General features: G+C 37.9%; 1 protein-coding gene across 3 annotated transcripts in view; it reads right to left on the bottom strand.

The window, feature by feature from the left end:
- Positions 1-23,849, bottom strand: part of SPHKAP (SPHK1 interactor, AKAP domain containing) — a 123,507-nt gene that overhangs the window by 39,321 nt on the left and 60,337 nt on the right. For all 3 annotated transcript variants that reach the window (XM_060301757.1, XM_060301756.1, XM_030855375.2), the window contains exons 4-5: positions 2,792-2,851; positions 684-818 (exon numbers count right to left, since the gene is read on the bottom strand). In XM_060301757.1, the coding sequence (XP_060157740.1) occupies positions 684-818; positions 2,792-2,851 (195 nt within the window). The remainder of the gene's footprint in view (positions 1-683; positions 819-2,791; positions 2,852-23,849) is intronic.

Raw genomic sequence — 23,849 nt, 5'->3', positions numbered from 1 at the left:
TTTTTTTTTTTTTTTTTTTTGCGGTATGCGGGCCTCTCACTGTTGTGGCCTCTCCCGTTGCGGAGCACAGGCTCCGGACGTGCAGGCTCAGCGGCCATGGCTCACGGGCCCAGCCGCTCCGCGGCATGTGGGATCCTCCCGGACAGGGGCATGAACCTGCATCCCCTGCATCGGCAGGCGGACTCTCAACCACTGCGCCACCAGGGAAGCCCTATCCTATATTTATTAGCTTGGCTGGTATGATATATCCTAAGAAATAAATAGTATCTGGAAAGAAGAAATTGTGCGATTCTAGGACCACAAGGTATGAATTAGAATTTGGCTATTGTTCCTGAAACAGAAGACAATTCTGTTTTTGATTATCCGGTAGGTTTGTAGAAAACCAAGCTAACCAACCAATGCCTAGTGTGTCTGCTTTAGTTTAAGTGCAACTCAGCACCATAAACTTGAGAAGATAACACATGTCAGGAGTTGATGTAAGGAAAACTCTGTCAAGCTATGAGGGGCAATATTTAAGAGAAATACAAGTAAAGCCTATTCTTGAATACAAGGACATTTTTGATTCTTATGCTATGAGAGTCTATGTATAGCATCTATTTGGGCCTTGTACTGATTTGTGTCAAGAGCTGACCACAGATAACTTATTACTAGTGAATAGGTTATCAAGAGCTTATATTTCTTACCTGAGAAACTTCAAAATCTGCCTGGAGATTTCCAGATGTTAACCCACTTAGGAGGACAATTTCATTTTCTTTTGGCTTTTGGACGTTCATGGAGCTGATAAGTTTTGGAAGATCTGGTGAGACATTGACCAATTTCTGTAGAACAAGAATCTTTATTAGCTTAGATGTTTTATTTTCACTTCCAAAATACTACCCCAAAATTATTTTACTTGTAAAAATAATATACTCAGTAACAATGCATAATATAGATTACTTAATCTATTAAGATTATTACTAGAAGAGATTGTATAAAATTGAAGCATAAGGTTTAGACGGGAATAGAAAATTTCCTAAACATAAAGATTTAAACATTTTTACTTCTAAGTTTTCCGAAGTAAACACTTAATGATTATTGTGACACCACAGTTATACATGATAGTTTGGGAACTTTTTCCTTTAAATCCTTGAATAAGAAACCCGTTAACTAATAATGATGTGTTCTAATAAAGTCAACAATAATATTAATAATAAAATAATTACTAACATTGATTTTTCTGTATGTATTGATTACAAGGCACCATTAAGGACTGTACATATGTTACATTACTATCTTCAATCACTGCAACACCCCTATATGGATTGTACCACTATTACTTTCCTTTCACTCATAAGTAGCCTCAGATCCAGAGAAGATGAGATGAGTTCCTTGAACACCTTTATGTAGCTTATTCAGTTTATGTATACCCTTAGGCATAGCAGAAGGTGGTCTCAAATCACACCTAAGTGCGTTAAATACAATGTTCTTTTTATTTCTTTTTGCTTTAGTCTTTTATTGTGGTAGACATATATACTTAATTTTCTTTTACATATCAAACAAAAGAATATCAAAACCTGAGAACACAAGCAGGGAATACTAAGAGATTCATACACAGCACAGATTAATTAGAAATACACATCTACATATGCATTTTATAGATTCTAAAAATGTGATTTCCATAATATTACTAAATTTCCATTTCACATATATTTAAAAATTAATATCTGTAATCTATTTGCATATTTAAATACTGTAATAGCTGTCCCAAAGATCACTGCTGAAACAGTTTTGTTTTCATGAAGATCACATTAATCAGAGAAATGAGTAGGAAAAAATGCTGTTAAGTTATAATGCGTCTTTTCTATGTCATAAAGTTTGATGGAAACACAGTTCTTAAGATGTCAATTGCTTTGGTCCTTCCTGCTCTCTCTTTGATGTACTCTGCACCATAATTCCATCAAATGAAATTATATGTACAATTTCTTTTGACGATCTCTCCAGTACTACACTGATGAGTGCTATTTTGGAGCTCAGTGGAAGTCAATAATAAATAATCTGTATGGGCAATTGAGCTGGAGAACTTCAGGTGCAACATCATCAAGAAGAGAACATTGCAGGAGTAACTGAGTAACTGCAGGTCTACCATAGTGTGATAATCAAGTGGCAAATGGTGTGCTTTTATTCATTAAAGAGTGTTACACCAAATAGTGAAATCAAACCATCTTCATCTTTGGGAATGAATCCTTCCCACTGTAACCACAGGCTCTAGTTCCGAAGGATTGAGTGGGCCTTCAAGTTGTTGCATGCTGTCAAGGATTTACATCAGGATCTTACAACCTTGGATGAGCTTGGAACATTTAGCTGCTGCAGAGTGCAAAAAGTTTGAGTCCTAGATGAGTGTAGGGCTAGGAAACTGAGGTTAGATATAAAACATTTGATGAAAGCAGCAGGAAGGACAAAGCAGAGGGAAGAGCTAGCTGGTATCAAGCGGGTTTTGCAAAAACCTTGGAAAAGTCATCACAGACAGAGTGTTTGAGAGTGGAGAAGGGAAGAGTAGAAAAGCCACCCCTAGGCACTGGCAGGCAGGAGAAAGCATCTGTCTACTGGGAAAAGCAAGTTTCACAAATATAAGGAGGGCAAGCTGTGTAGGAAAGTGACAGGAAAGGGGTCAGGGAGATGGGCTGTGATGAAACCACCTAATTAAAGAGTCTCCTACAAAGTGAGCATCATTTAAGTGGAGTCATGTTAGTTCTCTCATCAGTACAGCCAGTCCTTGAAGTGAGTTCCCAGAGAGCCCAGTTCCCAGTGCTACCTGCTGCAGGTGCTCTGTACTGCATGCATCCTTGTTCACGTCCAGGTTCACAAAGCAGACCTGGGAAAGAGGGCAAATATTGTCAATTAAGTGAAAAACATGACAGTCATTTTTTTTTTTAAAAGATGTTGGGGGTAGGAGTTTATTAATTAATTAATTAATTTTTGCTGTGCTGCATCTTCGTTTCTGTGCGAGAGCTCTCTCTAGTTGTGGCAAGCTGAGGCCGCTCTTCATCGCGGTGCGCGGGCCTCTCACTATGGCGGCCTCTCCTGTTGCGGAGCACAGGCTCCAGACGCGCAGGCTCAGTAGTTGTGGCTCACGAGCTTAGTTGCTCCGCAGCATGTGGGATCCTCCCAGACCAGAGCTCGAACCCGTGTCCCCTGCATTAGCAGGCAGATTCTCAACCACTGCGCCACCAGGGAAGCCCCATGACAGTCATTTTTGAAGAAAGCAGGAATTAGTTTGGGGCAAATGATTAGAGAGTCGTACATATCTTGTGTAGTTGATCTGGCCTAGAGACAGCCATCTTACCTTTGGGCGTCTGCACCCAATTCCTACTCATAGTTCCAACTGATCCCACCAAATGCCCTCCGTCTTTCATGGCCCGACAAACAAAACAAAGTCCCTTTGTATGGAACCAGTGTAACAGTCCCAAGAAAATCTTCAGGTTTATAAAGTGTTGTCAAATCTCATGAAATAGGAAAAAGATTTGTAATACTCTCAACCTCTGTTTATAATTGCAACAAACACTTCTTGCTGTTTCCCTCTTTCCTCTTATTTCCTGCTCCCTTTCTCCACCACTGTTCATATCATGTACGATCAATGGATTTCTCTGTCTCATTGTTTTAGTTAATTTTAATGTATTTCATCTTGTTGTAGAGTTTACCTCTTCTGTAGCTATCTTAAATAAGTGTTTGAATACGTAAGAGTATGAAAACAACAGCTACAAGATTAAATAATAATTCAGAGCAACAGTAAAAGAATTGTACAGTTTAAACACATCACATAGATTAAACAAACCACCATGGGCATTCAGATGGGAACGGTGAGAAGAAAATTTGCAAAGAGACGAGATACGTTATTGAGAGATGAATAGGATTTTGGTGGGTAAGGAAAGAGGCTGACGTCCCTGGGAGGTCAGATAGTATGAGTAATATTTGGAGGTAGGAAAGAGCAATGCCCTGTAAAGAAGCAGGGAGGGAGTCTGGTTGCAGCAAAGTCCTGGATAAGAAAAGTGTTAGAAATAAGGTCTTGGAAGGTTCATGTTAAATGAGGTCATGCAAATGAAGTTTTACAATATTTTACTAAAAATCATTCAAAGGTTTTTATTCCTAACATGTCGATTTGATCATACAAAACTGGATGAGAACATTAATTATCTGGGTATTTAGTCAGACGTTTGGACTTAAGTAGATGCCTGCAAGCATATGGGGGTTTCTGATTTCAGTTAGTCGTTTGAGGTCATGGTTTCTTAGAGTCCATTCTTTTTCTTTTTGAGGGAAAAAGAACTATAATTGAAAGATTTTGGGAAAGGCCTTAAAAACTAAAATGGTTATATACTGCTGAAGTGTAAAGATCTCTACTGTCTTTATCCCAAGTATTGGGAGATTTCTTCAAGTTTCCTGGGCTCAAAATATCTTCACAGTGCATCCTACAGTATTTCTTCTTAAGAATAACTCAATGGGCATTTGGGGCAAGGAAGGGCATGAAATGCCACCCTCACTCTCATTCAGAGGTTCTCTTCTTTTGGGTTAATAAGATGGGTAAACAGGGAAGATTCAGGCCTGAGTTCTTTTGCAGACAATGCAAATGGAAGCATAAATAGTAGGTGATGCTTGGAAGGGGTTCATGATCTAGAGGAGTTTGAGAATATTCATATAATGATAGTTACTTTGCCCTTGGAAAACTGGTTCAATATCCATTAGTACTCAGGGACTTTTCTTCACATGCAGCTGGGATGACAGTTATTGAATTGATTAGACAATTTTCCATTCACCTTAAAGAAAGTTGCATTACCTGGCCCCTGGGCATCACAAAGCTCTATTATCTTATTTCCCAGTGGGAGAGGGCAAAGCAGAGAGACCAAAGAAAAGCATCTATAATAACCACTTATCTGCCCTCCAATATTGTCTTTAGTTTCTGAAGATGAACAATTTTTTCATTAATTTTCTGCTACAATGTGAAACTCTACCTATATTCGGAGGAAACCGTCCATACTTGCTAGCTGGGCCAAGACCAAAACAAAGCAAGACATAAACCAACCACTTGCTTTTATTTAGTTTGTATATATTTCTGCAGCTTGGTGGTAGGGGAGGTTTTTAGGGCCTGATGTACATCCAATTTTAGGAGACCTTCTTTTAGAAAAAGAATGATGAAATTCAAAATTCTAAATTAGACGTGAACGTGAATATTTATTTATTTAGAAGGAGAAAAGAAATCACAAAAAAATCTCAAATTTAAAAAGACTGACAATAGAAAGCCCAGAGATAAACCCACACACATATGGTCACCTTATCTTTGATAAAGGAGGCAAGAATATACAATGGAGAAAAGATAGCCTCTTCAATAAGTGGTGCTGGGAAAACTGGACAGCTACATGTAAAAGAATGAAATTAGAACACTCCCTAACATCATACACAAAAATAAACTCAAAATGGATTAAAGACCTAAATGTAAGGCCAGACACTATCAAACTCTTAGAGGAAAACATAGGCAGAACACTCTATGACATAAATCACAGCAAGATCCTTTTGGACCCACCCCCTAAAGTAATGGAAATAAAAACAAAAATAAACAAATGGGACCTAATGAAACTTAAAAGTTTTGCGCAGCAAAGGAAACCATAAACAAGACCAAAAGACAACCCTCAAAATGGGAGAAAATATTTGACAATGAAGCAACTGACAAAGGCTTAATCTCCAAAATTTATAAGCAGCTCATGCAGCTCAATATCAAAAAAACAAACAACCCAATCCAAAAATGGGCAGAAGACCTAAACAGACATTTCTCCAAAGAAGATATACAGATTGCCAACAAACACATGAAAGGATGCTCAACATCTTTAATCATGAGAGAAACGCAAATCAAAACTACAATGTGATGTCACCTCACACCTCACAGAATGGCCATCATCAAAAAATCTACAAACAATAAATGCTGGAGAGGGTGTGGAGAAAAGGGAACCCTCTTGCACTGTTGGTGGGAATGTAAATCGATACAGCCACTGTGGAGAACAGTTTGGAGGTTACTTAAAAAACTAAAAATAGAACTACCATATGACCCAGGAATCCCACTACTGGGTATATACCCTGAGAAAACCATAATTCAAAAAGAGTCATGTACCAAAATGTTCATTGCAGCTCTATTTACAATAGCCAGGACATGGAAGCAACCTAAGTGTCTATCGACGGATGAATGGATAAAGAAGATGTGGCACATATATACAATGGAATATTACTCAGCCATAAAAAGGAACGAAATTGAGTTATTTGTAGTGAGGTGGATGGACCTAGAGTCTGTCAAAAAGATTGAAGTAAGTCAGAAGGAGAAAAACAAATACCATATGCTAACACATATATATGGAATCTAAAAAAAAAAAAAAGTCACGAAGAACCTAGGGGCAAGACGGGAATAAACACGCAGACCTACTAGAAAATGGACTTGAGGACACAGGGAGAGGGAAGGGTAAGCTGGGACGAAGTGAGAGAGTGGCATGGACATATATACACTACCAGATGTAAAACAGCTAGTGGGAAGCAGTCGCATAGCACAGGGAGATCAGCTCGGTGCTTTGTGACCAGCTAGAGGGGTAGGATAGGGAGGGTGGGAGGGAGACGCAAGAGGGAAGAGATATACGGATATATGTATATGTATAACAGATTCATTTCAGTATAAAGTAGAAACTAACACACCATTGTAAAGCAATTATACTCCAATAAAAACGTTAAAAAAATTGTAAAGCAACTACACTCCAATAAAAATTTAATTAAAAAATAAAAATAGACTGACAAATACCACAAACATGAGAGCTTTCAGAAAAATGATATTTTAATTAGTAAACTGCCCAGTGCACCTCCATGATCCTTTTTCTCTACATTTTTGGCCCCATACTCTGATCATCTCTTCATATAAAAGCAGTTTTACGACATCATTTTCTCTAAAGAGAATCGAAAGATAATTTAGTCTTTAATACTGTTGATTTAAGTTTTTTCAACTTCGCAAACTTTTATTGATAATATCTTATACATTTTCCAGGTGTTGTCAAATTTAGTGAGAAACCACTACATAATTTCTTTCCTATATGGCTTGTTATATATTCATTCATTTTAATACCATTACAAGTTTGTGCTCTACAAACATAAAAATTTGGATAAATTCTCTTTTGTTTGAGTCCTGTTAAAAAAGAAAAAAAAGTTCATGGTTCATTTATAATTTTCAATGCTGTATTATCCAATTTCCCACCAGGAAAGGACTTCTGTGTTTTCTAGGCACCAAAGAGAAGCCCGTCTCGTATTTATAATTTTACATGTTTGGTGACTGGAAGAGTTCTCCACAGACTAGCTTCTGGCACATAAACCTTCTTTTCTCTTCACTATTTTATGTTTCTGGTATTGGGGATGGTAGGACACCTCATATTGTGAAACTGTCTCTGATCTAAAATCTTCAAGCAGCAATGTCTGGCTGAGTCCATGATGGGGGCATTCAGGAAGCCATTCCTACATGTGGATGGCTAGCAGTCACTTAACTATACATGAAAGTGATCTCAAGCAACATAAATATATCTCATGTAAACACTAATCTACTCAATTTCCCTTAAGCTAGACCACACACATGTCTGTGGTCACTCTGATGACCCTCCACACGAGAAGAGCTAAGATGTAGTGAGAGTCTGAATGGGAGGAGACAGTTGCAGTTAAAATGTCTTCACTTTGAAAATCACACAAACATACAACCATGTGAGTACCTGGGAGTGGGTTCTATGCAACCAAGGAGTCCTAAATTTTAAGCTTTGATAGTTTTACAGTAAGTGCACTTCATGGTGAAATGTTCTCTGTGATGAGAATGCTCTTAGCTTATGCTCACCCTCTATGACCGTGGGCTGTTTACTTGAGATTTAGCCATCTTCCGTTGCTGAACTCCAAGTGGAGAGTATAAGACAAGACCGTCCAGAAGGGCTGGGGATTGGTGGGTATGGGGTAGCGGTTGTGTAGGTTGATGAGGGGACTATGTGCTCTACGTCTCCGAGGTTTATGGCTTGGTGTCAGGTGCTGAGAAGACAAACAAGTATTTTTCTTTCTCTCAGGGAGTTATGGTCTGCTGAAAGCAGAACACATCCCTAACACGATGAACATGAAGTGCTACAGAAGTGACAGGCCTGTGTGCTGGTAAAGGAAGTTGGGAAAAGGGGACCCATCACAAATGGCATCTCAGAGAAGCTGGATTTGAAGTAAGCTTGGAAGGCAGGCAGGACACATTTAAAAGCAGAAGAGGGAAAATGACACAAACAGTGCATGGATGGTTTTCCCCTGATCAGCACCTGTTGGGTAATGCTAAGAGGCTCTGTTTTAAGCACAGGCTGAGTAGAGGGAGAAGACAGAGGCTGTGAAGTCCAAGGCGAGAGAAGCTTCCTTGAGAAACTCCAGAGTGTGATCAAAGTGGGTGGACAAAATGCCTTTCTTTCTGCACAATAAAAGACTCTGGTAATAATAGCAGACTTTTTAAAAAGAGTCAAATGAAAGAGGAAGTCATAATTTTGTGATACAGTTCCTGTGCAGTAAGAATTGAGGGAGACCTGTGGGTTAGAGTTAGGTATTTCCTTTCTTACAAACGAGGCCGCTTCCATGTTATTACAGGAGGATATAAGGAAACTTGGTAATGGGAAGTTAAAATTTCTAGAGGCTTAGGGTGAGTGTTATGTGTGATTAAAATATTAAAGCCTGGGACATTATTCATTACGGTTTAATGGGCTGAGTATTGAAAGGGGTCCCTCAGGGTCTGGAAAGAGCACCGTGGGCAGGGAGGTTGAGGCTGTATGTCTGAGACATCAGCCAATTAGGAATAAGACGTAACTACTCTGTGTTGACTCTGTCTCAATCTGGAGTGATGTTATTGAGTTAACTGTAAAATGCCTGAATGTGCAAATCCAAATATGTCAAATGATACAGGGAAAGATATTTTTTTAAAGTAGGCATGTTTGTTTAATTACCTTTGCTTTTAAACACAGTTCATTTCCTTCAGCCTTGACTGGATTATTAGCTCATGAGGGCAGGTCCTGGTCATTACTGTATTCTTAGTGCTTAGCATAACTTGGCACTTGATAGGTGCTCAATAAATCCTTGCTGATAAATGTACATGCATGAATGAAGTGAAAGCACTGTCACAGGTGATAGGTGTAATAATTTTATTACATAAGTAATAAGTTATTTTAAATAAATATTTTCCTTATTTATTACATAGTTTTCTTCCAACAAGTATGCAAGGGATTAAATAGAGAAGTTATCGGATAATTAACTGGGCTAATATTAATCCAGCTATTGATATTGTTTAAAGTGCTTAGATTGGCTTCTTTATCCCGTGAATAAGGATTTGCTAAAAAAAATAGAAATAGGCAAAAAGTTGAGAACCATAATTGGTAATAAATACACATAAAAGATAGTAACGTTTTTCTTGGACTGAAAGTTCCTTTCTCTTCATATAAAGTACATTCCACTCTGTGTCTGCACACGCCCTTGTTTAGAGCATCTGCAAACATATTCAGCCGTAGCAGATGAAAACACAACATCATCACCGAGAGAACACAAACATCTCTTTTCTTGCCTAAAGGCTAATTTTGTGGTTGTCCATAACTTTTAAATTCAAAGCCTCTCTTCTGTCATTATTATGGTTTTAAAATGAAATGTTATCGGAATAAGAATCACTGAGAAAATGATGCCACTTTATAATTTTGACTTTTAAATAATCTAATAAAATATTCTTCAAAGGTATTCATAAATAGTTAACATTTTAATGTTTGTAGGCAATACATTGTTTTCTCTGTTTAGTTTTTATAGATTATTTAGTCAAGGAATCTCAATTGTTTATTTTACTTATAAGTCTAGTTTCATAAATGGAGGACCACGTAGACCTGTTTAAAAATAAAATTTTACTATGACGGTTTATTAGTGATATAAGATATATTTTGGTAAAAAACTACTATGAGAAAGAGGTTAACCTTAAACCTTATTAAAATAAGAAACAATAATTTTAAGTGGATTGTAATTCATAACAACTTTTGTAAGTTAACTGTATTTAATGGTTTTATTTCAATACAAATTAAGTCAAACAAAAACAATACTATACATAACGTAAAAAATTCATGTTTGACTCTTTGAATTGACCCACAGAAAAAGAACTGGTGATGATTGTCAGACTCAAACTTATATTGTATGTGGACAGTTTTATTTTATCATGTATTCATTTCAGTCAACATTTTGGATTGTTCAGAGAGTCAAATGCAACAGTCGAGAAATGCCATTGCATGGTGCACTCACTAAAGGCAAATCCTGTGCAAAAGGATGTATGACGATGGAGTTTTAGCCCAGGATGTGGGACCTTTGATTTTCTTTCCCAGGTATGTTTTCATCTCTCCTGAATTCAGCTAAAATCTATTAAGGAAATCATTCTTATGGAGATCCTGCTTAGAAAATGTTAAAAAACATGATGTCAAATTGCCTTTGGCATCTAGGCATTTGAATGTTTACTATGACCAATATATACATATGTATTATCTTAGAAGAAAACCAATTCCTTATTTCTGCAGCTTCTAACAATGCAACCATCTGGCCATGTGGCAATGATAAGATCTCTTAATTTGGTGGTATTAAAATGCTGATCCACAAATCTTTCAAAGCAAAAATTGCTTCCTTTCTTCCCTCAACCAAAAGTCTTCAGCTAGATCCAGGACCAAAAGCACCTTTTCAAGAATATGGCTTTTTCCCTATTAGTACTTTAGGCTGATGATAACTAAAATGACAATTTATACATCAATGTTGTTATGTCACAGAGCTGTCAGACATTTTGGGACAGACTTGACTATTTGGAATGATACTGCTTTGGTATCCAGTTATTATTGCTTTGAAATGATTGAAGTAATCACACAAAATGAAATACGAAGTTTTATTTACACTTGAGACAGTCAAACCTTTCTGCTTTTTTCATTGTCAATATTTTTTAAAAATAACTTTGAAATGCTGTTTGGGGGTAGCTATTCAAGCAGTTTGTGCTAAGAGACACAGGAAAAGGCATAGAGATTTCTGAACAGTGACAGATATTTTAACTAGCCATACATCAAGCCAATTTTATTGCTAACCTAAAAAATTAAAAATAAGGATGCTACTCAAGATTGTTTATTTTCCCACAATTTTTGTTGTTTTAAAAGACATTGCTTTTGGAGCAAGAGGATAAACTTATATGCAATATCTGATATACATTTACCAGATAAAGAACATATGGTATTTGTTTTAAATTTCCATTTTAAAGATACTCTTTATTGAGATAAAATTCATATACCATATGACTTACCCATTTAAAGTGTATGCTTCTATGTTTTTTTTTAATTAATTAATTTATTTTTGGTTGTGTTGGGTCTTCGTTGCTGCACGCGGGCTTTCTCTAGTTGTGGCGAGAGGGGGCTACTCTTCGTTGCAGTGAACAGGCTTCTCATTGCAGTGGCTTCTCTTTGTTGTGGAGCATGTGCTTTAGACCCACGGGCTTCAGTAGTTGTGGCATGGGGGCTCCAGTAGTTGTGGCTCGTGGACTCTAGAGAGCAGGCTCAGTAGTTGTGGCGCACAGGCTTAGTTGCTCTGCGGCATGTGGGATCTTCCCAGACCAGGGATTGAACCCGTGTCCCCTGCATTGGCAGGTGGATTCTTAACCACTACCACCAGGGAAGTCCCACTTCTATAGTTTTTAATATATCAACAGAGTTGTGCAACCACCACCACAATAAATTTTAGAATATTTTTATTATCCACAAAAGAAAATGTATTATTAGCAGTCAATCTCTATTTCTCCCCAAATACCCTCTCTCTAGCCCTAGACAACCAGTCATCTACTTTCTATTTCTATATATTTGCCTGTTTTGGACATTTAGTGTAACAAGAATCATGTGTTTTAGAAACAAAATATATATTTGTTGGTGACTGAGCAACGTAATGTTTTTAAAGTCCATTCATGTCATAGTATGTAAAAATAGTTTGTTTTTTATTGTTGGATAATATTCCATTGTGTGTATATATACATATATACACATATATATATTGCATTTTATTTATTAATTTATCAGTTTATGGATATTTGGGTTGTTTCCAAGGAAATATGAATTTTTCACAATCTCCCCTGGTAACTGAGGACTTGGGAATCATAAGATAAGATGATTTTTGACGGTAATTTTTTCATCTCTCATCTTGGCGATGCGAACTTTCTCCTGTCATGTCTTCCGAATAAAAAGGAGTGATCTTAAGGAAAAATGATGCCCAGAGATGGTGGGGGCAGGGATGAGTCAACTTTCCCTTAGAACAGGGTTTATCTGGAAGTTTTATCTTTTTTTATGTCAGATTGAAAGGACAAAGACTACATTAGACTTGGTTCCATCTTGCTTACTTCTTCTCTCACAGAGGTTATTTAGATTATTAATACACAAAGAGCTGAGATACATTCCTGAAGTCTCAGGAGTCATGCCCTGGGATAATGCAGGCAAAGAAGAGTCAAATGCTGATCAACTATCAAGTAGATGAATTATTATAGACATCTTGGTTGATGGTGGTGTATCTTCTACTCATCAGCACACTTCTGTTTTCTTTCTGACCAAGATGATTTCTCAAGTCTTCACTTTGCCTACTGTAATTAAGCCAAGTTTCAGAGAGTCACACAGCAATCACTAGCATGTTTAATAGGGAAAATCTTTTTTTCTGGGGTACACGGAGCATGTGTAGGGGAGGGGAGTAGTCAGAGGATTTATGTCTTCTGATGAACAGCACCTCAGGAGGTGGGAGATGAGATCTGTTTGCTGATCCTAAAACATGACTAGAACATGAAATTCTTACCTGTAATCAAGTTAAATATGATGGTTCTACACATCTCACTCTTTGAAATTCATTGTGCTCAAACTGCTGTTTTTTTGTTTAATAAGTTCTTACCACTCTCTTGGATGCCTTCAGTTCAAAAGGTAACTCTGCTTAATCTGGATAAGCATCCTCTAAGCAAAAGAATGATTGAGGGAGCAGGACAGTTCCTGAATCATGGAAGCCAGGAATAAAGCAGTTCCTCTAAGTCTATGAACAGCCATAATAAAAGAACTAACAACAAAGAACTGAAGAAATAAGTAAGCTATGCAGCAGAAAGCCACCTAATTCTCAAAGCTTTCAAAACAATCCTGTTTTCATGTAGAGGACACAGTCATTGTTCAGAATATTAAAATTTTATAGGTTTCACCAAATAACAATGGAGGAAATTCCAGACACAGTAAAGGGGACAATGTGCTCCCCATATCTGGCTGGACCATTCTCTCATCTTTGAGGCACAGTAGTGCAGAAATGACAGGAGGATGTGCTCTGCCTACAGACAAGCTTAGCTTCAAATCCTGGCTTCACCCCTTAACAGTTTGTAGTCTTAATAAGCCATAGAAAAAATGGGGATAATAAAATATATCTGATTTGCAGAATTTCTGTGAAGATTAGATGAAATACAAAATAAACAATATCGGAGCAAATTGGATGACACTTTATTGCTTTCTGTGTTATAGTCTGTAAGGGTGAACTATTTGAAATTGTTGCTCTTTAATTTTTTTCATACAAAAAAAATTTCATAAGGTCTAACCTAAATAACCTAAATAATTTGAGGTAGAATACTTATAAAAAACAGCTATTTATGAGTGTAAAGCAATGAAAATTTGGTTCCTTGCGTGTAGCTACTTCCTCTGCTACCCAAATCTTATTTACTTGATATAAATATTTGTTTTAGTTCGATTATGTAAACATTATTTATTGATGAAAAACATTAAATTATTTTTTCTAAACCTTTATTTCTTATGTTTGGAACCAAATATATACAAGTACAGTGTGTTACCTTATTTTTCAGGGCTATAAAACATTTAATTAAGAAATGCCTTCATTCTTGTTCCCAGAGGTGTTTATGACTTAATTCATCTGAATACCTGCAACTGTTATGTTGTTATCATGTGTCATAAAACCAGTAGATGATTGCAACAGACATGAAATAGGGAACCATTTCATGAATATGAAAGTAAAAAAAAATTGTAATTTACAGCAGAAATGTAGACATGTTAAAAACATTAACCACTGCTTAATCATCATCGCTTATTTAGTTCCTTAATAAGAATAGTGCTGTTTGAGAGAACTTATAGATCTAGAGAGAAAACAGCCTCTATTCTTAGAAATAAAGATCTTTAATGAGAATGAGTAAACACAAACTTTTACACATACAGATCAACCATTTGAAGCCAATGCATGATTTCAGTTTCTCAGTACAGCGTAAAAAAGGATACATGGCTTAGCTTTATTTTAAAACATTTAAAAAGTCAGTTGAGAATGTGCTTTTCATCAGTATTGAAACGTTAATCAGTTAATTGACAAAAATCTTCCTCCAGGCATGATGAGACAGTTCAACTCTGACTATGGCATTAGAATGAAATGCTATAGATTTGACAAACTGAACATGAATTGCATACTGAAATATTGCATGGTTTTAAATTTTGTAGAATTTTATGTTTTAACTCTTCAACTAAACTTCCATAAAATTATTTCTCATTTTTCACCTTTAAAGTAATAAAGTTACCTTTTTCCTCTTCTTAAAGTCATACATATTTGCACAAAGAAAATGTAAAAAGTGTAGAAATTGATGTTTGTAGTCTTAGTAGCTCAATTATTTTAGAGTAGATGAAAGGCAATTTAAACACTTAAAATCACTGGGAATAAATGATAGTGAACCTAATTTTAAAATGCAAATAATTAAACCAAACGAATAAATAACTCCAAACTTTACCTCTCCAAGATACTTCAGGGATACTTTTTTTTTTTTTTACATCTTTATTGGAGTATAATTGCTTTACAATGGTGTGTTAGTTTCTGTTTTATAATAAAGTGAATCAGTTATACATATACATATGTTCTCATATCTCTTCCCTCTTGTGTCTCCCTCCCTCCCACCCTCCCTATCTCACCCCTCCAGGCGGTCACAAAGCACCGAGCTGATCTCCCTGTGCTATGTGGCTGCTTCCCACTAGCTATCTATTTTACGTCTGGTAGTGTATATACGTCCATGCCACTCTCTCACTTTGTCACAGCTTACCCATCTCCCTCCCCATATCCTCAAGTCCATTCTCTAGTAGGTCTGTATCTTTATTCCTGTCTTACCCCTAGGTTCTTCATGACATTTTTTTTTTCTTAAATTCCATATGTATGTGTTAGCCTACGGTATTTGTCTTTCTCTTCTGACTTACTTCACTCTGTATGACAGACTCTAGGTCCAGGATTTCTTGGTTGTCTGGTAAGTGTATGTTTAACTTCTAAGAAGAGGCCAAACTGTTTTCCACAGTGACGATAACATATTTTATTCCTTGCTTATTCACTTCTGCAATTTTTTAATGTGACTGAAAAAATGATCTTCTCCAAGCATTTTCTAAACTGATTTATACAAGTGGCAAGACTGAACTGCCATCATGGTGTTGCAGAAGAAACTGCATGTGCTGGCTACGTATTCCAGCCAGTGAGTGCAAAGGCTGGGAGAGAAAAGAAAAGTTTTTTCTTGTGAAAAGCAGAATCTGAAACATGGGTTCATTATTAGCTACTTTATCCTCCAATTCTTGTTGTTAGATGAGATGAAACTTAAAATACAGCAAAGAACATTCATTCAGGTGCTACTATATGGACTGGATGGTAAATTTTATCTTATAGAAACTGAGCAGGAACCACCCACCCCCTTGTCCCCTGCATCCTGTGTATAGAAAACCTTTAGCCTTTTACAACTTCCCAGAGTTCCAAAGAGCAAATTTAATCAGAAAAGTGAGAAAATGCAGAAACAAAGGAAAACAGTCAAGCAAGACAAAATAATAACAGTTTAGTCATAAAACAAAGTCAAGGACCTTTAGTTCCTCCTCAAGGTCTATAGGTAATTTTCTGAGCATATCCTTGAGTTGTTTTGCAGATACTGAAACCCCACCAGGTAGAAGAAGTTAAATGCATGCTGACCACAGCCTACTGGCGTCAATGCTCTATACCACATTAACACACTGCAGAATAAAAATCATATGATCATCTCAAAAGATGTGGAAAAACTTTTGACATTATTTAATATCTACTTATGGTAAAAACTCTCAACAAAGTGGTTATAGAGGGAACATACCTCAACATAATAAAGACCGTATGTGGCAAACACACAGCCAACATTATACTCCATGAAGAAAAAAGCTGAGAGCACTTCCTTTAGGATCAGGAATGAGACAAGGATGCCCACTCCCACCACTTTAATTCAACATAGTATGAGACACTGGGATAAACTGCTCCCATCCAAGGTTTCTGTTTTCCTTTTTGATGATAAAAATAGTTCTTAGGAAGAAGGTGAATTAAATTTCTACAGAGCTTCAAACATTGATACTTAGACATAACTTAATTAGAAAAAGAGTTTTTTAAGCAATTTATACAGGTGTCCAGCTGAGACCTTCAGAGCTAATGCGGTAGCAGACACTTTCATTATGCAACTTCTCACGCAGACATTTCCATGGATAAAAGCTTAAGTCAATTAGCTTTATTATTGTGTTATTATTATTTATTAATATTAGTACTTCTAGTTGGAGTCTCAATTTTACCCTTGACCTGGTAAACAGAAGTTTACAATATGTGATCCAAACAAGGATTTTTGCTTGGCGATAGCTGTGATATTTGGGTCAAGGTATTTACATTCTGAATATCCAAGGCATGAATTTTTTGGAAAAGAGTATTAGCTGTGGCTTCTATAAAAAAGAAAAAGAAAAGAAAAAAAATATTTTCCTTGAAAAACTAATGGATCTCATAGTGACCAAATCTAGACTCTGGCCTTATTAGCCCTGGTATAATGAATGTCACCCAGTTCCGTTCACACGTTGCAAACTGGTACTTTCACTCCAGAATTAGACAATATAGCCAGGAAATGTGTTTAGTGTGCATTGGTAGTATTTTAAGTGAACTCAAAGTAACACGAAACAATTGAGTGATTTCTCATAAAAACTCTGGATTTCCAACCTCTAGAGAATCTCTGGGACAAAAGCTTTCATTTCCATATGACAGTCTCCCCCAGATCCTTTTAAGTGTGGCGAGTCTTCCATCACTTCCTATTGTATCCTGAACAGTGAGGTAGCATGGTAAACGCCATGTCATTGGTTTTTGCATGGTAATTTTTTTAAGAGTAGAGAAAATTATCTCTGTACCCATGTCTTTATTAAAAGTGGGGAAATAAAAATGCCAAGACTGTGAGTTTTAAGAAAAATGGTAGAGAGCCCATTTCTTTGTGGAAGTTAGTGCTAGATCCATGTTTGATATGCAGAGTATATCCGTGTTTAAAAGAAACAAAACAAAATGATAAAATAATATTATGAAACATCCATCATAAAGAGCTACACAGGTATAAAAAAAGATGCATGATGAAACAACTGGTGATCTGTTAAAACGCACTGAAATTTTTAAGGCATTTGCTTTGGATGTGAGTAAAATAACTGATGCTTCTGTGGAATTAGTTACGCATTAGGGGAAATAACTTGTCTGGGCAATTGCTTTTTACAGATGACAGGTTTATTAAATAGTCTATTGAGTGTAGCAGAAATCATGTGTTCTGAACAGAAACAAGTTTTACAAACAGAAGTCTAGCTGGAAATAATGTTGCTTGGCATGCTGAAGGACAGCTATTTTACTATATAATTTACATGGAAAAAGTTATTTGTGGCATCTGCTCAAAGCACAGATTGATTTCTATCTATCTATCTATCTGTCTATGTATCTATCTATCTGTCTATGTAGTACCAACCAGTTAATTCTATTTGTTCTCGGTATTGATCATTTTGATTTTACGGAGAACTTTTGGATATAGTTCTCCTGACGGCATAATACCAGGAAATGAGCTACTTTACTGAGAGAAGTTGAACAGCTTATTGTAGACTAGTCAAAACTGGTGAGACATTAGAAAACTAACATACCAGGTGGTAACGTTTTTCAAGAATGTAGAATTTTAGTTCATGTAGTACATTATGAACTAGTTTTTGTTTGTCTGTTTTGGTTAAGAAGTTAACACTAGATGACGTTATGAACATTGCAATTAACTCCATCAACTCAATAAGCTCCCATTGCTTGAGTCAAGATGAGATTTCTGAATGAACTGGACATGCAGTACTACATGGTTCTGATGGCTTCATATGACAAAGTGCTGAGAAGTTTAACTGTTCAAAACATCGACTTATTCATGGGTTCATGACTGTGTTAAAGATTTGGCCATTTAAGTTGCCAGTACAACTCTTCCAATCACTGGATAGCTACCAAAATGCACGATTTCACTGCTCCAGTAATCCTGAAAGTAGGTATTTGCAGATGCCATTTGGGAAGGAATAAACTGGCCCACTTTTTTTTTTTTTTTTGCGGTACGCGGGACTCTCACTGTCGTGGCCTCTCCCGTCGCGGAGCACAGGCTCCGGACGTGCAGGCTCAGCGGCCATGGCTCATGGGCCCAGCCGCTCTGCGGCATGTGGGATCTTCCCGGACTGGGGCATGAGCCCGTGTCCCCTGCATCGGCAGGCGGGCTCTCAGCCACTGCGCCACCAGGGAAGCCCTGGCCCACTTTTATATGCTAAAATCAGTTTCCCAAATGAAACGGAACCACATTCTTCACACCATGGTTTTGAAGACTGATGTTTAAAAAGATTTCTCTGGTTGATGTTAAGCTGCAAGTAAATTTAATTAATTTTGCTCAATTTCTCTTTCTTAATATTTCCAATTGTGAAGGAAGAATTGGATATTACTGAAATACAGAATCATAAAATCATAAGTACTGGAATCTAAAAATGATGACTTTGGGACACAGTAATTCTATCTTTCCAAGATGGAATTACCTAAAGTATAAGAAGCACAGGTGTATCCAGCCTTGGCAGTACCTGTGTTTGGGAACAGCTGTTTTCCATTATGGAAAGCAATAAAAGTAGATATCACACTCAGCTAGAGGAGCCATGACTGAACTTGGTCTTGCACATTGTAAACTGAAATGTAAAGCCTGCCACTGACATCTTGTGTAGAAGAAAAAGTTCCAGATGTTTAGTTTCAGATCAAGTTCTAATAACTCACGATATAAAAATGTAGTAATGCAATGTTTCTATTTTTAGAGTATATAGTTAAAAAATTTTGACTTTAAAGTTATTTTCAGTATCAATCCTGTTTGTATTAAGTATCTTTCTCTCTGTTCAGTAAAAATGAATGGCAGGTGATTCTATTTCTGGCAGATGCTGGCTTTCCTCCTGGTGTGTGTCACTCATTTACATTACCTGCCTCACCCCTGTAGGCATTTGAGTTTGTGTTCCCTGATACAGATGTTAATTAAAGCACGAGATCATGAAGAGGAAGAGTATGCAGAACAAGAAGAAAGGAGGGACCAACAGAGAACTCATTAAAATGCTCACATAGGGGGAGAGTAAGAGAACTGGGTCGCCTGAGAACCAGGAAAGTGTGGGGCTACAGAGCTTGACAGAAGACAGTGTTGGCAGAGGTGATCCACCATGAGCCCTGAGCATCCTTGTGCGCTCCTGCTGGCTACACCAAAAATGCAAGGCCCCGAATGCTCTTTCCCAGGGCCATTTCACAGTCTTGTGTTTGTAGAAAGCAATCTCAAAAGATGAAGTAATGTCTCCCTTCCCCACCAACAAAGAGTAAGCTTGCTTGCGGCTCACTATAAAATCAGCGGATTCTCCACGCTCAGCATACCTTGGTTGTGATGCAAACTCACTGTGTGCATGGCATATACCTGGGACCCACCTGTGTCGTCCCTGTGGTTCTTGGGAGGCAAGAAAAACTGACACAGGGCTTCCCTGGTGGCGCAGTGGTTGAGAGTGCGCCTGCCGATGCAGGGGACACGGGTTCGTGCCCCGGTCCGGGAAGATCCCACATGCCGTGGAGCGGCTGGGCCCGTGAGCCATGGCCGCTGAGCCTGCGCGTCCGGAGCCTGTGCTCCGCAACGGGAGAGGCCACAACAGTAAGAAGCCCGCGTACCGCAAAAAAAAAAAGAAAGAAAAACTGACACAAACATAAACATACTGACTCTGGCTACTGCTGTGCTGTGAGTAATAAAGTACTTTTTCTCTGACCCAGAAATCTCATGTCTTTTCTAAGCAGTCATTTAACAGTAACAGTCAGCTTGAAAGTAGGACAAAATCTCAGCTTTCACAGTCCTTACAGACACTCATTCAAGAAAGGAGGTACCAGCATTGCCAAGAGTTCAAGAAAGGTAAATACTGAAAATGGTCTATTGGTCCTTGATAAACTTGGCAAAGAACATTATCCATGGAGTGCTGAGGGCTGAAGAGATGAGTCTAAACTATTTCAAAAGTTTGGCTACAAATGGGAGTACAGAGGTTAACTGCCAAAAGAAGAAATATGATCAAAGGAGAATTCTAATTTCTGGCAGTGATTTTTCAGTTATTTCATTTTGCCCCCCTCCCCTAATTTTGTTTGTGATTCCTGTTAAGACTGTTGATATGGTTGTTCAAGTGTGTCCTGTAGTATAATTCCAAGGGATACCATTTACTTTCTAGTTATAGCGTAATTGTAGGGTTATTTTTATTATTATTATTTTTTTTTGCGGTACGCGGGCCTCTCACTGTTGTGGCCTCTCCCGTCGCGGAGCACAGGCTCCGGACGTGCAGGCTCAGCGGCCATGGCTCACGGGCCCAGCCGCTCCACGGCATGTGGGATCTTCCCGGACCGGGGCACGAACCCGTGTCCCCTGCATCGGCAGGCGCACTCTCAACCACTGCGCCACCAGGGAAGCCCAAGTAGGGTTATTATAATAGTTCTCCGGAGAGAGGCAGTATATTGATTTGAGGAAGGAATGCTCTTTGGATCTGTGGCAAAGCTGCCTCAGGGGACCCTCAGGAGGAATCTGTCCCTGAGTAAACCAACCCCAGACTATAGAGATGACTTCCTTACTTGCACTCAAAATTCTCACTGTGAGTCAACTAAGTACCAGGAATAGTACTGGGTGACGATACATGGGTGTAGAAGGTACAGTTGCAGACCTCAAAGTTCCAGAAGCCTTTCAGGGAGAGAGAGATAGACGCTGACTAAGCTGAGACATGAATAATGAAGAGCTTATTAGCCACCAAAGTAGGGGAGAGAGGGTTTGGAGAAGTGTGAATAGTTTGTGTAAAGACTTTTGAGTCAGAATGATACATGCTGGAGGGGCTCAGGAGCAGAGGCGTGAAGCTTCAGATAGCATCCTTTATCCCAGGAGGCCCCTGCTGCTTAGGTTGGAAGGGCATAATTCACAGCAGAACTTAAATATGCCTTTAGAGGCTAAGAACAAAAAAAAACCTGTAGTAGTGCCAGAAAGAAGGAAAGAAGTATGCTTAACTTTTTTTTTCTAGTAATTAGGCAATTAAATAAAATCCAGAGAAGCTCCAAGTGGTTCTTTTTCATTTATCTCATGTTTTCCCTTGCATTTTGTCCCCAATTGATTTTCTAATGAAATATGGTTTAACCTCCAGCTGAAATATGCCCGTGTCCAGAAACTTCCAAGACTGTGATCCCAATGCTCACAGCTGACCTCGTCATCATGCAGAGGTTGCATCCTTTTTGCACCTTCCATTCTTGTCTCTCTCCCGTGGGTCTCACCTTGACACAAGGTAATTCATTTTCTAGAAAATGATCATTTGTGTCTCTTGGAAGTTTATCCTTTTTTAAAAAGGTTATCCAAGGGGACCCTCTGTCCCCTTAAAACCACAGTCGACCTGTTTGAATCTGTCCATGCAAAGTTCCCCTCCACCTTCCAGAGAAAATGCCTTCCAGGCCAGCTGGTGCCACCCTGAGTCCCACATTGTGCGTGGGCAGTAGACTCAGATCCCAGGGCTGTGATGAGCACACCATTTCTAGTTTCTAGGTTGCACATTGCTCTGACAGAGACAAGTCACACTCATTTCTGCACCCTTGCAAAAGAGAGCATGTTTCTCGGCTAGTAGAGCTGTCTGGAGCGACAGAATGATCCGTTCTGCCATGATGAATTCTCACGATAACACAAACCGACCAGAGAAGATAATTCTTAGCCACTCTGGGAGTGATTCTGATATATGTTACTTTAGCAGGTACTCCTACCATCATCTAAAATCTTTTTCTTTTTTTGCATAAAATTAATACCTTTGAATCTGAAGTTAACAGTGATGTGGTGTCATGGGAAAGACCAGAGGACCATTTCCAGTGACGTATAGTTAACTTAGGAGAGAACAGCTCTATGAAATAGTAGAGACAATGTTAAGAAAACTAGGGAAAAAAATCAAGGCAGACATCTTGTTCAGTTTGCAAAAATGACGCTACAGCTGGACAAAGATAAACTTCTGGAGATTAACCTTAAGGCTGAAATTTCTATAATGTGCCCCTATGACCTCAAGCCAAGCAACGGTCTGCACTGAGGCAGGTGGTAGTTTTTGACCGTTTGAAAAGAGGTGTTAGCAATGCAAAAATTACTGTAAATACATGCTGTGATTAAAAAGTGCATTGAAATGTAAAAAATGTTCTATAATGGGGTAATTGATATAATCTCACATCCATTATCTATATTCTATGTTAATGTCCATGAGAAGTTAATCTTGAGTTATTGACGTCTTCAGAAGTACCCCCTATAGTATATGACTTTGCCTTCATTTTATTTGAGCCTGCCTGACTGCTTTATTTCCTTTCTCTCTCTCCCTCCCTCCCTCCCTTCCTTCCTTCTTTCCAACCCTCCTTCTTTCCTTCCTTCTCTTTCTCTCTTTCTCTTTCTTTCAACAAGTATTCCTGCCAGTCAGTTTCTGTTCAGCATGTTATAACACATGTTATCATAAAAAATGAGGCCATTCTATTCCAAGGCCAAGAAAATTTTGGATCCAGGAGGGCAGAGACTATGTCTATCTCAGTCACCACTGTGGTTCCAGGGAGTAGCACAACGCTCATTAAGGTAGGAAGCACGTAATTATGGAAGTAAATTCAAATTACAGAATATCATCAATAAAATGGATCTCAAAGGTGAAAAGGTTTCTATAACACCTGCATTTTTTCTCTTATGCCATGGATGTAGTAACCTTTTAGTACATTGTCTTTTGGTACACACAGATATGTCTGGTTTTCAAATTAATAATGACTTAGGTAGGGCTCAGGTGTGTATGCGTATGCCCCTGCTAACTTACTTCATGAAATCTGAGGCCCAGAAATAGGGAAATGTATCCTCTGATCACACCCTCTTTGAATTACCAAGGACTTGCTTTCCTTTTCTAAAGAGCTGACCAGTGTTTGTTCTTTTTTCTGAATTGCCCAGCACACATCAAATATTTCTCAAAGACCATGACCATGGCTTTTGTGACTGCTGGTAGGTTGTGATTAACAGGCTACAGTAAAATGGGATGGTAAATTAATGTTTACAGAACTAAAAATACGATCAGTAACTACAGCTTTGAGAAAAACAAAAGCTAGATTTATGCAGGAAGCAATATTGTTCTCCTAAAAGATGCCAGATTACTCTTCAGAGGGAAAAGAAAAGGCAATATTTCTGTCTAATTCTCAAATGTAAGTCAGGAGAAAATGCTATGAAACATGTAATTTCTTAGAACACTTTGAGTAGTTAAGTTGGAAGCCACTAAGAGGTCAGGCACAAAAAGGCTACACTAAAGTGAAACAAGAATAAGCGAGTTTGTGGGAAACAGTCATGGAAATGTCATTTTGATAAAAATTTCAGAACATTTCATGGTTTTAAGTAATGGGAAGCAGAGATCAATGAATTAAAGTCTTGATGGTGAAAAGTAATATCCTTC

The sequence above is a fragment of the Globicephala melas genome, chromosome 7 (assembly GCF_963455315.2).
Source record: "Globicephala melas chromosome 7, mGloMel1.2, whole genome shotgun sequence".
NCBI lineage: Eukaryota > Metazoa > Chordata > Mammalia > Artiodactyla > Delphinidae > Globicephala > Globicephala melas.
Note: the sequence above shows the minus strand (reverse complement) of the source record. Positions and strands in the feature narration are given on the sequence as shown.